This window comes from Gossypium hirsutum, chromosome A13 (genome assembly GCF_007990345.1).
Source record: "Gossypium hirsutum isolate 1008001.06 chromosome A13, Gossypium_hirsutum_v2.1, whole genome shotgun sequence".
Taxonomy (NCBI): domain Eukaryota; kingdom Viridiplantae; phylum Streptophyta; class Magnoliopsida; order Malvales; family Malvaceae; genus Gossypium; species Gossypium hirsutum.
In genome coordinates this window covers 36,899,607-36,916,801 of record NC_053436.1, presented here as the reverse complement: position 1 = coordinate 36,916,801, position 17,195 = coordinate 36,899,607, and the positions used below count along the sequence as shown (strand labels likewise).

At 36.0% G+C, this 17,195-nt stretch overlaps 1 protein-coding gene across 1 annotated transcript; it reads left to right on the top strand.

Annotated features, from left to right (window-relative positions):
- The first annotated feature begins 425 nt into the window (after positions 1-425).
- Positions 426-16,571, top strand: LOC107894600 (uncharacterized). The gene is made up of 4 exons (XM_041084751.1): positions 426-685; positions 15,399-15,584; positions 15,726-16,270; positions 16,369-16,571. Exons 1-4 carry the CDS (start codon positions 426-428, stop codon positions 16,569-16,571), a joined length of 1,194 nt encoding a protein of 397 aa, XP_040940685.1.
- Positions 16,572-17,195: the final 624 nt, after the last annotated feature.

Below are 17,195 nucleotides of genomic sequence, written 5' to 3'. Positions count from 1 at the left end.
CTGAACTTTGAAATAGACCATAAGGAGCTTTGCCTAGTGATATCGAAAATCAAAGAGTTTCAAGTAAGGAACATTGCAAGGCGGTCATGTTACAAAGTGGAAAGGCCTTGGAACCTTATGAGGTTAAGATTGAAGAAGGGCTCACTAACAAAGAGGATGTTTAATTTCAAGTTGAAACTCCTACTCCACAAAAGCTGAATGTTGAAAACTCTGATAGGTAAATCCTAACTTAGTCAATTTTAATAAGCTAACACCTATGTCAGATGCAGAAACAATTCCTCGAAAGAATTGTCTAGTTCAAGATTCCACCACCTCTATATCCAGAAAGGTGTAAGTAACAAAATTAGGAGGTGTAGTTCAAGAAGTTCCTAGATGTTCTGAAGAAGCTTTATATCAATATCCCATTAGTCGAAGCCTTGGAACAAATGCCAAACTATGTCAAGTTCAGGAAGGACATTTTGTCCAAGAAGAGGAGACATGGAAAATTCGAGATTGTAGCATTGAAGAAGAAGTGCAAGGCATTCTTACTAAATAAGTTACCTTTGAAGAAGAAAGATCCAGGGTGCTTTACTATTCCCTACAATAACAGAGAATCTTATTGCGATAAAGCCCTATGTGATCTAAGAACGAGCATAAACTTGATGTCCATGTCTATGTTCAGAAAGTTGGGTATAGGTGAAGTGAGGTAACAATCATAACACCATAACTAGAGAATTGTTCTTTAGTACACTGGGAAGGAAACATCGATGATACTTTGGTACATGTAGATAAGTTCATTTCTCCAGTTGACTTTATTATTTTAGATTTTGAAGCAAACAAGGAGGTGCCAATCATCCTAGAAAAAAGTTTCCTAGCGACTGAGAAAACATTAATTGACACGCCGAAAGGAAAATTCACGATGAGAGTTTAGAATGATCAAGTTACTTTTAATATTTTTAAGGCTATAAAATTCCTTGATTGTAATAGCTTGATTTTGACCCTAATCGGAACGGTGGTTTCAGGACCACGAATCCGAGTAAGAAAAATAATTAAATATTTTTTTTCGTGTTCTGAATGCGTGAATTAGTTGTGTGAAAAATTTTGTTTTAAAATTTCATCGTTTGAGTATCCGATTCGATAAATAAGACTTAATCGCGTAAAATGAATACTTTGTGGTTGATTGTGTAATGGTCAAATTATGAATGTTTAATTTTAAGGAGTGGTTAAGTTGCAATTGTGCCATTTAGTTTAGTGTGGGACGGCATTAGCTATTGAAAACAATTAAATTAATTGATATTTATATGGCATATTAGTTAATGGTTAAATAAATGAATTTATATTAAAATAAAATAGAAAGCCACTTTGCATGTTCATCTTCAAGCAGTGATTAACAAAGAAAATAAAAAAGAAGAAGAAAGAAACAAGCTTCATATATTCGGTCATTTCCCAAGCAAATTAAGGTGAGTTTTCAACTTAGTTTTCATTAAATTTTGTGATTTTGAGTTGGTTGTTAAGTTACATTTAAAGCCCAAGTGTTAATTTTTGAATTGATAGCTATATGTTCATTCGGCCATGAAGGGATGTTGTTAGATTTTGTTTTGGAAGTTAGAAATTTAAAGTATGTGTGGTGGATGAACGTCTTTTAGGTTGTGATTTTAATTACTTTTGTGATTTAAGTCTAAATTGTGAATTATTTTGTTTTAGAGGGGTTAATGTAAAAATTTTGTAATTATATTATTTTATTTGTTTAGTTAGTTAAATGGATAAATTGATTAAATGAGTTCAATTTATCTTTAAATTAAGCTCAAGATCAAAAGAGGCCTGACTCGGATCAGGGAAAAGCGAGGCTAGCTGAGTAGCCAAAATGATCGTACGGAATTATCGAGGTAAGTTCTTAAGTCAGAAAATGAACTTGATTATAAGTAGAAATAAATTTAATTGTTGAATCGAAAAATATGATGTCATATAAGCAAATGCCGAATGAAGATTGAATGATAATTTGTTCAAATGATAGTTTTATAAGTTGTTGATTGTGGCTTAAATCTTTGAACTTTCTGTCTATGTTAATTATGTTAGCCGAATGTATAAGACATTAAGGAAACATATTGGTTGTGGTTCATTGATGTTTTGGGGTATGTAAGAGTATCAAAATTTGCATGAACAAATGAGTAATATAATGTGATATCTAAGTGTTTGTATGAATTACATGTTTGAGCTATACAGGCTCGTGCCTAGCAGGCCTATGGCCGGTGAAAAATTAATTAGGCTAATGGCCTAATAAGTTACTACTATGGAATGTATTCGGGCTTAAGCATGTTGCTGGTGAACATATATCAGACTTTGGTCTAGCAGGCTTTGTGCCGGTGTGAGATCCAGGTTTATACCTAGTAGGTTGATGCCGGTGAATTAAATTCAATTTGATGAGGAATTTAAGTAAGTAAAAATTCGACCCTATGGTTTTATATGTGTTCGGTCACATTGTAGTTTATAAAAGGTGTTACTTTGGATATGGATCATTTATCATGATGTTATGAAAAATGTGATGTTTATTTGAATTCGTATATTTGCTCGTATAGGTGAAAATCTATATGTGATGCAAAAGTATTTCTTCTTAATATTTGGCTATTTATGTGTATGCAAAAAGGTGACATAGCGTAAGTATTGACAAATTTAGGAGTTGAATATTTGACTATAGATGCATAAGAGAGTGATTTGTTAAGCTATCTTTCGCATTGATGGAAAATGGTTATGAATTATAAAAATATTTGGCCAATTGAGGTATATGCATAATCTATGAAATGAAGTTATGTGTTATAAGAGATATTCGTTAATAGTATAGCTTTGAGGATAATTACATTGAGTATTGAGATATGTGACTTGTGACATTTGTTCTATTTAAATTATGTGAGTTGTTTATTCGGTATTATATTGATTATAGAGTTGGACTTTGAACTAAGATTCTAGATGCAAGAATGAATTGGGTAAATGAATGGAAATCACATTCGGCAAGGACATAACAATTTCTAATAATCCAATTTCGATTCTTATATCTATCATTTATTCAAACTTAGTACAAAACATAGCTTAAGGACTTACTAAGCATATGAAATGCTTACTTTAAATTTTATGTTTCTCTGTTTTATAGATTCTTGAAATCAGTTGAAAGCTCGGGAATCGTCAGCATCTCGTCACACTATCGACTAATTTGGTATTTTATGTTTTAAGCTAAACTTATGGCATGTATAGGTTGAATAACATTTTGAGATGTTATATTTTGTTCCAGTACTTGTAAAAAGCCATACGAATATGGCTTGTCTATTTAGTTAAATATGATTTTAGGTTTTGACCACTTTTGTGGATGTTATAATTTTGGAGTTGGATGTTTAATCTGTGTCTTCTTTTTAAAATGAGAATCTAATTATACATGTTCTTACGTATTTAGCCAGATAGATAGTTATTGAATAGGTTTTGGTTGCGTATCTCGTTACTTTAGATTTAGTTGGTGCATTAATGCAATAGCTAAAACTAGTTGCAATGTATTATGCATATATGTTATTTGTAGTGTAGTTATGCAAGATGAATTATGTTTGATACTTTGATATATATATATCTATGAAACGATTATGTGTATAGAATGATTGAATATAGATGAAATGAACCTTAGTATTGAGCACTAATTACATTCGGCTAAAGTCCTGTAATTGATCCAAATGATAAATTTGATTAAGTGGTTTTTTGAACAGATCCTTTTATATGTAAAAGAGTTAGAGAAGGTTATATTTCTATTAAATGAGTTCTTATGGTGGCTTTTAAGTTGTGAACTGTTCGGTAATACCTTGTAACCCTTCTGGCGACGGTTACGAATTCGGGTGTTACATTGATCCAGTTGAGCATTGCTCGATGATGTCAGATCTAAGGGCCTTAGTCTCTACAGAATGGGAGTATAATTCTATAGATGACCCGTTAGAGCATGTCTTAGCCAACTTAAAGGGATATGTACCACAAACCTGATTTGAATCGCTGGAGCTAGAATCTTAGGAATACCTAAAAGCTAAGGCATTAATCGAGGAACCACCTAAATTGGAACTAAAGGTTTACCTTGTCATTTAAAATACGTTTATCTAGGTAACTCCTCTAGTTTACTTGTGATTATTCCAGCAGAATTGACTAAAAACCAGGAGAGAAAGTTGATTGAGTTGTTGAGAAAATTCAAAAAGGCGATCGGTTGGACTATAGCTAACATTTGAGGAATAAGCCATCCTTTTGTATGCATAAGATTCTACTAGAAAAGGGTGAGAGAGTCATAATTAATGGGTAGTGGAGGCTCAATCCAATCATGAAGGAGGTAGTTTGAAAAGAAATAATCAAGTGGTTAGATGTATTAATCACTTATCACATCCCAGTTAGTTCATGGGTGAGTCTGGTATAGTGTGTACCAAAGAAAGGCAGAATCACGATTGTAGAGAATGAAAATAATGAACTGATCTTAACGAGGACAATAATGGGTTGGAGAACCTGTATAGATTATAGAAAGCTAAACAAGGTAACCTGAAAGGACCATTTTTCGCTACCATTCATGGACTTGATGTTGGATCGACTTCCATGAAGGGTGTACTATTGCTTTCTAGAAGGGTATTCAGGATATAACTTGTAACACCCCAAATTTGGCCTGGATGTTATGGCCGAATTTGGTGATGTCACATTGAAGTGATTTTTTGTAAAACGTGATATCGTTTGAAAAGCCCAATGTTTATTTAGCCTCTTTGTGTGATCTAGAAAATAATTTTAAAACTTGCGTCACTATCAAAAGTATTTACTTTAAAACATTATTTATTTCAAAATCTCGTTTATCATGGAAGCTTTTGAAACGGTTTTCCGTATTCGTTGTATTTTGGTAAATCATGCATATCTTTTGAAAACCCACATCCTACTACTAGCAGATATAAATCAAAAATAAATAAAACCCAAAATTCAAAATAATGGAGGCCTTATTACATAACAATACCCAAATAAAACTACTTATAAATTAAAAACAAATATGGGAGCAAAAGCGATTGTGTTGCCACCTTTGAGTCCCTCGTAACACTGATCCGTCTACGAATGGGGTTTACCTATACAATTAAAACAAAAAGGTGAGTTTACAAAAACTCAGTGTGTAATCCCATATAAACAAACAATTAGAGTAAACACAATTTGGGCCAAAGCCCTTTCAGTTTCAGTTAGGGCCTTAGCCTATTCTAGTAACAGTATCAGTTGCAATATCAGTTTGGGTTTTAGCCCATCTCAATACAGAAGCAGTCATATACTTGGGCCTTGTCCCATTACAATAACAATAGCAGTCTGGGCTTTAGCCCATTTCAGTAATATTGATCTGTGCAGTAGCAGTAATCAGTGCAGTAACCATGATCAATGCAGTAACAATAATCAGTGCAGTAACCATGATGAATGTAGTATGCAAGCAGAAAATCCTACCCAATCTAGCCTCTACACACCATCTTCGTACCAACCCTATACACCATGTGGGGATAAAATCGACCCACCCAGCCCTACACTTTTTCGGCTTTTGCCGATTTACATGTATAGCAGTGTGGTTACACACCTTGTTCTTGAAGACGTGCGAATGCCCACGAGTACTCCACCTATTTCAATTACACGCTTTGGTTAATCACATGATAATTGAGTAATCAAAAACTCCCATCAAAACATTTATCCAAACTTACCTATCATGCGTCTGAATTAGTCGGTTTAGGCTTGCCCACTTAGTTCATTGCATGAGCCCAATCCTTAGGCCTTAAGGGGATTATCTACATTTAAACCGAGTCTTATCAACCTTTAGTCAAAAGAATAGTGGAACTAGATGATTAACCACTTACCAAAACTCCAAGCCAAGACTAGAGGTAAGGGGCAATCGGCCTACACCCACACCAGAGCTAAAAGTACATAGAATGATAGAGGCAAGATGAAACAATCACACCCCCAAAATACAAAGCCGAAGAATAGCAGTGACTATAGAAATAGTAGATAGCAATGAAGGGAAAAGTCAGCACAGTAGAGCAATAAGAGCAGTAATATTCGGTCAAGCCTCAAAAAGAAGAGGGGAAAGAATTAAGAGTGAGTAAAGAAAGGATGAGAAGGGAAGTGAAAGATGTTTATGGAGAAGGAAAGGTTCGGCTACAAAGAGAGATGCTTGGCACAACAAAATCAATTGGGAGTGAAGAAGAAGAAGGAGAATCGTCCAAGGTAGCAAGGCACCAAAAGAGGAGAATTGTTAGACTCAAAAGGGTTGATTGAGAACGAAGGGGAGTATCCGGCTCAGAAGAAAAGTGCAATTTCAGAATAGGCCATAAGACGATAAGGTACCCAAAATTGTATATTTCGCTTCATAGAGAAAAAGAACCAAAAGAATAATAGAAAAATGAGAGTGATTTTCGCATAGCCGAATTCTTTCCCCCCTAAAGCCGAATTCTTCCAAAACTGAACTCAGAAGTGCCTACACTCCTAATTTGGCTCCAACACTCTCTCTACCTCAAAACCCTTTAATTTCCTCCTAAAATATCTCCTCATATCTCTCCTCAACTCCCTCCTACAATCCCATCATGACCAATTCAAACTCCACTCCACTCTGTAATGTTTCAGTCAAACTTTACTACCTCCCATAGGCAACAGTAAAAATAATCTCCATTTGCACAGGTAGGAATTTGAACCTCAGACCACTAGCACACTCCACACGCCACTTACCACTAGGCTAGCAGGTTTTTTTATGACATTTTATCGCCACAATTATTTAAAATCCTATTGCCCAGAGACAGTGCTTATTCCTTCAAAAACAAAACTTTTTTAAACCTGCTTAGGCTTGAACCCAAGACTTGTCAGGCACTTCCCAAGACACTTAACCACTGAGATAGACATGCATTTTTGTCAGTTCTTGCACAATTAATTATTTATGTGCTGCCTCTTGACTTTTCCCATGCTCAAGACCTAATACTTCTAGGCCCAAATTTGGGGCATTACAATTCACCCCTCCTTAAAGAAATTTCGTCCCCGAAATTTCCAACTATCAGATCAGTCGCATCCACAGTCCACTACGCTCCCGTTGCGCACTCTAATTCCAAAACACTGCTACATTTAACCTGAAGGATTTCTATACAGTCTATATATAGACTGGGACAATACGTTAATCCACTACTCAACCGTACGATCATGAGACCTAGCTTGAGCACTTCCATGGCCTCCACCGCAACAACTTGTACTCCTTCCGTGAGCACCTCTGGAGTATTGTCGAGTTGCGTTTCATCTTTATTAGCAATTTTAGGCCTCGATTTATAGTTCCTGTGTTTATTAATAGATGTTTTATAGAGACAGTATCAGAAGTATAGAGTTTTATTTCTGGACCATGCAGTGTTTATCGGTGTCCACCGGTTTTACTACAGTTTCAGTCTATACTACTCAAGAGTTTGCAGTACAGTATACTACCTACAGTAGTCTCATTAAACCTACCTAAGGCAGTTTCAGTCAAAATCAAAATCCAATTTTCAGAGAGAACATATAGGATCGGCGCGGAGACTCGGTATACCACACATTTAGTAAAGACATTTCAAAATACTTTAAATCGTTTAAAATAGTTCTTTTAAAAATTCCAAGTTTTGGAAGAAACCCAAATCCAAGGCTGAGTTTTGTAACTTGGCTCTGATACCACTAAATGTAACACCCCAAACCTGGCCTGAACGTTATGGTCGAATCTGGCGATGTCACATTGAAGTGTTTTTCGTAAAATATGATATCATTTGAAAAGCCCAATGTTTATTTAGCCTCATTGTGTGATCTAGAAAATAATTTTAAAACTTGTGTCACTATCAAAGGTATTTACTTTAAAATGTTATTTATTTTAAAATCTCATTTATCGTGGAAGCTTTTGAAATGGTTTTTCGTATTCGCAGTATTTTGGTAAATCATGCCTATCTTTTGAAAACCCGCATCCTACTACTAGCATATATAAATAAAAAATAAATAAAACCCTAAAATTCAAAATAATAGAGGCAAGGTGAAACAATCACACCCCTAAAATACAAATCCGAAGAATAGCAGTGACTATAGAAATGCAGATAGCAATGAAGGGAAAAGTCGGCACAGTGGAGCAATAAGAGCAGTAATATTCAATCAAGCCTCAAAAAGAAAAAAAGGGAAAGAATTGAGAGTGAGAAAAGAAAGGATGATAAGAGAAGTGAAAGATGTTTATGGAGAAGGAAAGGTTTGGCTACAAAGAGAGATGCTTGGCACAACAAAATCGATTGGGAGTGAAGAAGAAGAAGGAGAATCGGCCAAGGTAGCTAGGCACCAAAATAGGAGAATTGCTAAACTCAAAAGGGTTCAGAGAGAAAGAAAGGGAGTATCCAACTCAGAAGAAAAGGGCAATTTCGGAATAGGCCATAAGATGAGAAGGTACCCAAAACACTATATTTCACTTCATAGAGAAAAAGAACCAAAAGAATAACAGGAAAATGAGAGTGATTTTTTCAGAGCTGAATTCTTTCCACCCCAAAGCCGAATTCTTCTAAAATCGAACTCACAAGTGTCTACACTCCCAATTCAGCTCCAACACTCTCTCTACTTCAAAACCCCGTAATTTCCTCCTAAAATATCTCCTCATATCTCTCCTCAACTCCCTCTTACAATCCCTCAATGACCAACTCAAACTCCACTCCACTTTGCAATGTTTCTGTCAAACTCTACTACCTCCTATAGCCAACAGTAAAAATAATCTTCATTTGCACAAGTAGGGATTCGAACTTCAAACCACTAGTACACTCTACACGCCACTTACCACTAGGCTAGCAGGTTTTTTTATGACATGTTATCCCCACAATTATTTAAAAACCTATTGCCCAGAGACAGTGCTTATTCTTTCAAAAACAAAACTTTTTTGCAATTGCTTAGGCTTGAACCTAAGACTTCTCAGAACACTTAACCACTAAGACAGACATGCATTTACATCACTTCTTGCACAATTAATTATTTATGTGCCACCTCCTAGTTGTTCCCATGCTCAAGACCTAATATTTCTAGGCCCAAATTTGGGGTGTTACATAACTAAATAGCTATAGCCCCAAAGGACCAACATGTGACAACTTTCACTTGCTCGTACGGTATGTTCACTTTTAGACGTATGCCTTTCGGTTTATGTAATGCACCTGCAATTTTCCAAAGATGCATGATAACAAATATTTATTGATATGGTTGAGGATTTTTTGGAAGTTTTTATGGATGATTTATCTATTTTTGGTGATTTGTATGATGAATGTCTAACCAATTTGGGTAAGGTGCTTAAAAGATGTGAGGAAACAAACCTTGCTCTTAACTGAGAGAAGTTTCACTTCATGGTTAAAGAAGGTATTGTCTTAGGTCATTGAATATCCAATAGAGGGGTTGAATTCGACAAAGCAAAAGTGGATGTAATTAAGAAGTTGAGACCCCCAGTAACTGTTAAAGGCATTAGAAGTTTCTTGGGACATGTTGAATCTTATTGGATGTTCATTAATGACTTGTCAAAGATTTCCAAGCCCTTGTGTACTTTGCTAGAAAAAACACATTATTTGACTTCAATAAGTCATGCTTGGGAGCTTTTAAAGAATTTAAAAAATGTTTAGTTTTAGCACCGATCATTATCACAACATACTGGAATTTTTTTTCGAGCTTATGTGTGATGCTAATGATTTCACTATGGGAGCTATGAGAGGGTAGCGAAGAAACAAAGTATTTCATTCGATCTACTATGGAAACAAAACTTTGACAAGAGCCCAACTCAATTATACGATGATTGAAAAAGTACTCTTTGCTACAGTTTTTGCTTTTGACATGTTCTGTTCTTATATTATAGACACTAAGGTGACAATTTTCACTTATCATTCGGTCATTAAGTACTTACTTATGAAGAAATATGGTAAGACAAGTTTAATTCGATGGGTACTCTTACTCCAAGATTTTGACCTTGAAATCCAAGATAAAAAAGGATTCTAGAACCAAGTGGAGGACAATTTTTCATGGTTGGAATAACAAAAGGTAACTCACTCTTCTATCCCTATTAATGAGAATTTCCTATATGAGCATATCTTTGAGGTAAGTCAAGTCCATGAAAATCCCTAGTTTGCCGATTATGCAAATTATTTAGCACGTAGAATGATGCCTTTCGGAATGACATACCAACAAAGGAAGAAATTTCTTTATGACATACGACATTCCTTTTGGAAGGTGTCTTTCTTGTTTAAGCAATATGTAGTTCATATAATCAGGAAGTTTGTAGCTGAAGTGAGGTAGCTCAGATCCTGTATCATTTCCATTCATCTCCAAGTGGGGGATAATTTAAAGGTTATTGCACCACAACAAAGGTTTTTCAAGCCAAAATTTTCTGGATTACTTTATTTAAGGACACATACGCATATGTAAAGAGTTGGGATCGATGCCAGTGGGTTGGAAACATATTGAGGAACGAGATGCCACTAATGTAATATCCTGTTTTCTAGTGGTGTTGGAAACAGTGAATTTCGAACCACAAACCCGACATGTGAAGTTTTTATTATTATTTAATTAATTTTTTTAGAGTTATAGTAGAGTTGTATTATAGTTTGGAGAAGAAAGTTTCTATGTTTAATTGTTCATTGAATAATAAAGATTAAATTGTAATAGACGTAAAACTCTATTTATAATTGGATTATGCTAATTAAATGGGGTAAGTTCTACAAGTGCAATGGCTTAATGGGTAAATATACCATTTTTGTTAGATATGGACTGTTAAGGATACAATTTAACTATGACAATTATTTAACTAAAGGGTAAACATGTAATTTAATAATTTTTACTAAATAAAACAATCATCTTCTTCTTTATTGGATTTTTTTCCATAAAAGTTAAAAGCTTAAAACACTATTGTAGTCTTGAAGTTTTGGAAAACTTGTAACTCTTGCATGGTAAGGAATTGTTAACTATTTCGTGTAAACTTTTATGTTTTTGTGATCGTTGCAACGACGTCTAGCTAACTCGTACCTTCGTCTTTGAATCTATCAAGGTTTTTAGATGTTGCCATTAATGAGTTCTTATTGTTTATGATGTTAAAGCTTGAATTTAAAGTGTAGGTTGTTGATTAGAATGAAATTGTAAAATAATTTTGTTAGTTTTGGTAAAAATATTATGTCGATTGAATGTTAGAATTTATAAAGAATTTATGTGACATTAGAATAAATGTGGGTTGTATATGGTAGGGTAGAAATTCGGCTGGCATATGGTGTTTTATTAAATTTTGATATCTTGAGATAGGGACTAAATTGTAAAGAATATAAAAGTTTAGGGAAAATGTGTAATTAATGAAAAGTTGAAGGTCTCATGCATTGAATTAAATTTGATGTGAATGTGAAATTAATGAATTGAATTGAATTATTATATAGATCAAGAAATGAGTCGTAAAGACAACAATCGAGGATATACATGCCACATATACCCTGTGATAGTGTGATCCTTTTGATCCTCTATAATATTGTATTTTCTTTTAGATTTAATTTGTCAGCTGAGTCAAATCAGGCCATAGTTAATAAAGCTGAAAGTAATGTCCAAGCTTCGAATCTTGAAGCAAGTGAAAGTGTATCGACTCCACAGCCCTTTGGTGATGAGATTATGTAACATCCCAAATTAGGGCCTAAATAGAATAGTGGTTTCGAAACCACAAACTTGAGGTAGAAATATTTATACCGATAAAGTTTTAAGGTCTATTGTGTGATTAAATAACTATGTGAAAATATCTATGAGAAATTTTACCGATAGGTGTCTAATTAAATCATTAGGACTAAATTGTAATAAGTGAAAAATATATGTTCTACTTGATTTAAGAACTTAAATGTGATGGAATTTGAAATTTGAAGTCCTTATTTAGAAAATAAACCATTATATGACATTATGGACAAAAATAGACATAGGAGGGATAATATATCAAAGTTTTAATGGAAGGGCATTTTCGTCAACTAGTATTTAATAGAATAAAAAGGGAAAAATAGTCAAAAATTGAGTCCATCTTCTCCATCCTTCGGCGAATTTCATAAGGAGCCATAGCTAGGGTTTCTTTCATCTTTCAAGCTCAAAGTAAGTGCATCCTAGCCTCGTTTTTAATGTTCTTTATATTTTTGAAATCCTCGTAGCTGAATTTAGTTATTTCTACCCTTAATTTGAGCTATGGTTCATGTTCAAGAATATAACCATGAATGACATGCTTGTGCTGTGATGTCTAATGGAAGAATATGGAGGTTTGATGTGTGGTAAACAACTTTTACTAGGTGGTTTTTGGTGAAATTGATAAAAAGTACCTAATTGTAAAAGTTGTAAAAACTATCTGTAAATCTGTGAATAAACGAAAATGTTGGGATGGTATAAGAGAATAAATGATTCAGCTAGGCTTGGGTAATAAGAAAATGAGATACTTTTCATTTTACGAGCCTAGGGGTAATTTCGTAATTTTGTGAAATTTTAGGGGGAAAATTATAATTTTTTCATATCGTGATTTTTGGATTGAATTGAATAGTGCGTGTATTAAATGAGCTAAATGCGCTATTATAGATCAAGAGGGACGAGGGATAGACCTTGACCGAGGAAAAGGCAAGGTTGTGGACTAAATTGCAAATTGTCATAGTTTGCACTGATGTAAGTTGTGTGTAAGTAATTCAATAACTCCAATGTTACATATTTAATATTTGACATTATATGATACATGTATGTATACTTTAATGAAATTGACTTGTGATGATCTAATGGAAGTTTAGTGATAGCCTCGTATCTCGGAAGCCCCCGGTGACCCAAAGGAATACTTAAGACTTGGATGTCGTGACACCGTGCTAAATGAGATTTCGCGTAAGACCATGTTTGGGACATGGCATCGGTATCCGAGATATGTGCCTATGTAAGACCATGTTTGGGACATGGCATCGACGATGATATATGTGCCAGTGTAAGACCATGTCTAGGACATGGCATCAGCTATGATATGTGGATTCATCTAAGACCATGTCGGGGACATGACATTGGTACTTTATTTGGTGTATGATAATCCTGAGTGTCCTTTAGTATTCCGGGTGGTTCAATGGACCATTCAAGATTTTGGGTTAAGAAGTGGAGTGGTATGAGTAAGAATGTATGGTACAGGTATGTACGTAAACCCCATGAGTATTGAACTCGATTCATGATGGGAAGTTTAGCATGAGTAGAAAGGGGTAAGATAAGCATGATGTTTAATGACATTTAATGTCAATTTTGACTATGTTCATGTGTGCAATATGATATTGTGGTGATAATTGATAACATGTTTAACCCATGATTATCTTGACTTATTTGTTTATTATTTAAATGCAACTTACTAAGCTTTGTGCTTACCCTTCTCTCTTTTCCCTTTTCTTTTAGCATCACCAAGCTGGCTCGAGGATCATGGAAGTCGGAGCTCGAGTCACACTATCAGCAAATCCTTTGGGGTATATTTGTTTTAATGCTTTTAAGTATGGCATGTATAGGGGACTTAGCATTTTGTTACTTGTGTCATATTTGTTAGCCAAAGTGACAGCTCCTTTTGGTATATTATTCCCTTTTGTATATGGCCATGAAACATGGCTCATTTTGATTATTGGGTTAAAATTCCTAAATATTGATACATGCATGGGATGTGTTATTATTCGTGTGGCGTGTGCTAAATTGGTTGCTAACAGTGAATGATAAAAGGTGGAACTCATACTTGATGGATAATGATACCAATTAGCATAGTCATAATATGAACAAAGATAAAAAAATGAAATGACTAAACTTGTCAAGTGGGAGTTTTAAACATGGATACCTTGGTAAGTGAATGTCATGCATGATGTAAAGTTTTGGAGGTCTAAGTAACCCAATCATTGCCAAATCTATCACCATTGACATGTGAATGTGTTTGTGTTGTTATGGGTGACAAGAGGACATGGTAAATAGCCTCAAAATTCGTCCACACGGGTATACCCACGGGCGTGTGTCTAGACCGTGTGTGACACACGGTCAGCCCTATGAGCATGTTGTTCGGCCGTGTGTCCCCTGTACCCTAACTTTTCGGGTCAGTGTGCATGGTAGTAAAACACGGAAAGAGACACGGCAATATGTCTTAGCCGTGTGGAGGACACAACCTTAGGACATGGGCATGTGCCCAGGCCGTGTGAAGTTAGCACCTTAAATGCGAAAATTAAATTCGCCACACGGCCTAGCACACGAGCGTGTGACTTGGCCATGTGACCCTTAATTGGTGCTAACATCATAAATAGAAAGTTAGACGGCATGGGGACACGGGCATGTCAAGGGCACACGGACGTGTCCTTGTGTCCACACGTGCGTATGACCCTGTTGTATGAAATTTTTTCTAAAGTTCACGGTTTAGTCCCGAACTGTCCCCGATGCATGTTTTGGGTCTCGTAGACCCATGTAAAGGATGATATGCTTGTTTTTGAATAAATTTTAGATTTGAACAAAATTTCATGGCCCAGTTTTACATAGTAGTGTATGTTAAAGTTCGGTAATGCCTCGTATCCTGTCAAGCATTGGACATGGATAAGGGGTGTTACATTTAGTGGTATCAGAGCTACGGTTTAGTCAGTTCTAGGACTAGTAACGAGTGTGGAAGTCTAGCTATACATGCCATACGTATATGATGATAATGTGATAGCTTCTGACAATTTAAATTGTATTTTATATAGTAAATGGATCCTGAACGAGCAGTTGCTGACGATGTAGAAAGCAACGCGCCTACTCCCGCCGAAGGAGCAGTGCCATCTGATAGTAGACCCTAGACGGCTAGTAGAGGAGAAGGAGACTGGGAAGCCTTTCTACACATGATGAATAATCGGTACACCGAGTTTGTTTGGGCAAACCTGGTGTTCAACCTCCCCCACCTCCTCCTATTCCTCAACCTACCCCTGTAGCTCCCCAAGTTGTTAAAATGGTAAGAAGGGAAAGGCCTCCGGTTGATCGAATTAAAAAGCAAAAAGCTGAAGAGTTCTGAGCTAACATTGATAATGATTTGGAAAGAGTGGAGTTTTGGCTCGAGAACACCATTCGAGTCTTTGATGAGTTGTCATGCACACTAGAGGAGTGCATGAAGTGCGTGGTATCACTTCTAAGAGATTCAGCATACCCGTGGTGGAATACCCTCGTGTCGATTGTGCCGAGGGAGAAAGTGACTTGGGAGTTTTTCCAAGAGGATTTTGCAAGAAGTATATCAGTTAAAGGTTTATGGATCAAAAGAGGAAGGAGTTCCTTGAGTTGAAACAGGGTAAAATGACAGTTACCGAATATGAGCGTGAGTTTGTGAGACTTAGAAAATACACTTGAAAACGTGTATCTACTAAGGCTATCATGTGTAAAATATTTGAGGACAGGTTGAATGAAGACATTCAATTGTTGGTCGGTATCCTTGAGTTGAAAGAGCTCGTTGTGTTGGTCAAAAGAGCATGCAAGGCTGAGGAATTGGCTAAAGAAAAGCAAAAAGCTAATTTGGTGTCCCGAGACTTGAAGAAGAGGCAACTGAGCAAACCTTTTCAGTCTTCATCTAAGAAGTCGAGAGAGTATACTACTTGACCTAATACCTCTACTGGGTATTCAAGCAAGAATAGGGGTAAGCAATACTCATTTTCGAAAGCTCAGGCTACCTCAATTGCTAGTGTTGAGAATGCTCGACCCAATCGAACGGGATGTCCCTAGTGTAGGAGACATCACCCCAGTGAGTACCGAGGGGGCGATAGAACCTGTTTTAAGTGTGGTTCCCCTGATCACTTTGTTGGGGAATGTCCCGAGAGGACGGAGAGAAGAAATCTTCAAGGAACAAGATCAGATGGCACTGCTAATAAGGGAAGACCTCAGAGAAACCCGAATAGTGGGAGGAATAGAAAGGGTTCGCCTAGAGAGCCTACTGTGAGATCCGAGGGCAGGGCACCTACGAGGACCTATGCCATTCGCGCTTGCGAAGAGGCCTCATCACCTAATGTGATCACGAGTACATTTTCTATCTATGATATTACTATTGTTACTTTGATTGATCCGGGCTCTACCTATTTGTATGTTTGCATGAAATTGGTGTCTGATATGAACTTACTTGTTGAATCTACTGAATTCATAATAAAAGTGTCAAACCTATTAGGCAAGTATGTGTTAGTGGATAAGGTGTGTAAGAATTGCCCTTTGTTGATTAAGGGTCATTATTTCTCGGCTAATCTTATGCTATTACCATTTGATGAATTTGATGTAATTCTTGGTATGATTGGTTGACAACTCATGATGTGGTAGTGAATTGTGGAAAAATGTTTATTGAACTAAAATGTGAGAATGGTAATGTTCTTCGGGTTGAATCAGATGAATTAAATGGTATGCCTGCAGTGATTTCTTCCATGGCTGCTCAGAAATGTGTAAGAAAAGGGTATGAAGTTTACCTTGCCTTTGTATTGAACATGAAAGAGTCTGAATTAAAGATTGAATCTGTACCGATAGTAAGTGAGTATCCAGATGTGTTCCCAGAGGAATTGCCTAGGTTACCTCCTGTTAGGGCATTGGTTTAGCTCCCGATACTACGCCTATTTCGGTTGCTCCATATAGGATGGCCCCAACAAAATTGAAGGAGTTGAAAGTTCAGCTACAGGAGTTGGCTGACAAGGGTTTTGTGCGGCCGAGCTTTTCACCTTGGGGCACTCCTGTATTATTTGTGAAAAAGAAAGATGGTTCGATGAGGCTATGTATAGATTATCGATAGCTCAACAAGGTGACAATAAAGAACAAGTATCCTTTGCCAAGGATTGATGATCTATTTGATTAATTGAAGGCTACGGTATTTTCAAAGATAGACCTGAGGTCCGGTTACTATTAGTTGTGGGTTAAAGAATCAGATGTGCCTAAGATTGCATTTAGAATGAGGTATGGCCACTACGAATTCCTCGTTATGCCATTTGGGTTAACAAATTCTCCTTCCGTGTTTATGGATTTAATGAATAGAATATTTCAGCCTTATTTGGATAAATTTATTGTGGTATTCATCGATGATATTTTGATTTATTCAAGAGATGAGACAGAGCATGCTGGGCACTTAAGAACTGTTTTGCAGACTTTGAGGGACAAACAATTGTATGCCAAGTTCAGTAAAAGTGAATTTTTTCTTCGTGAAGTCGGGTTTCTAGGACACATTGTTT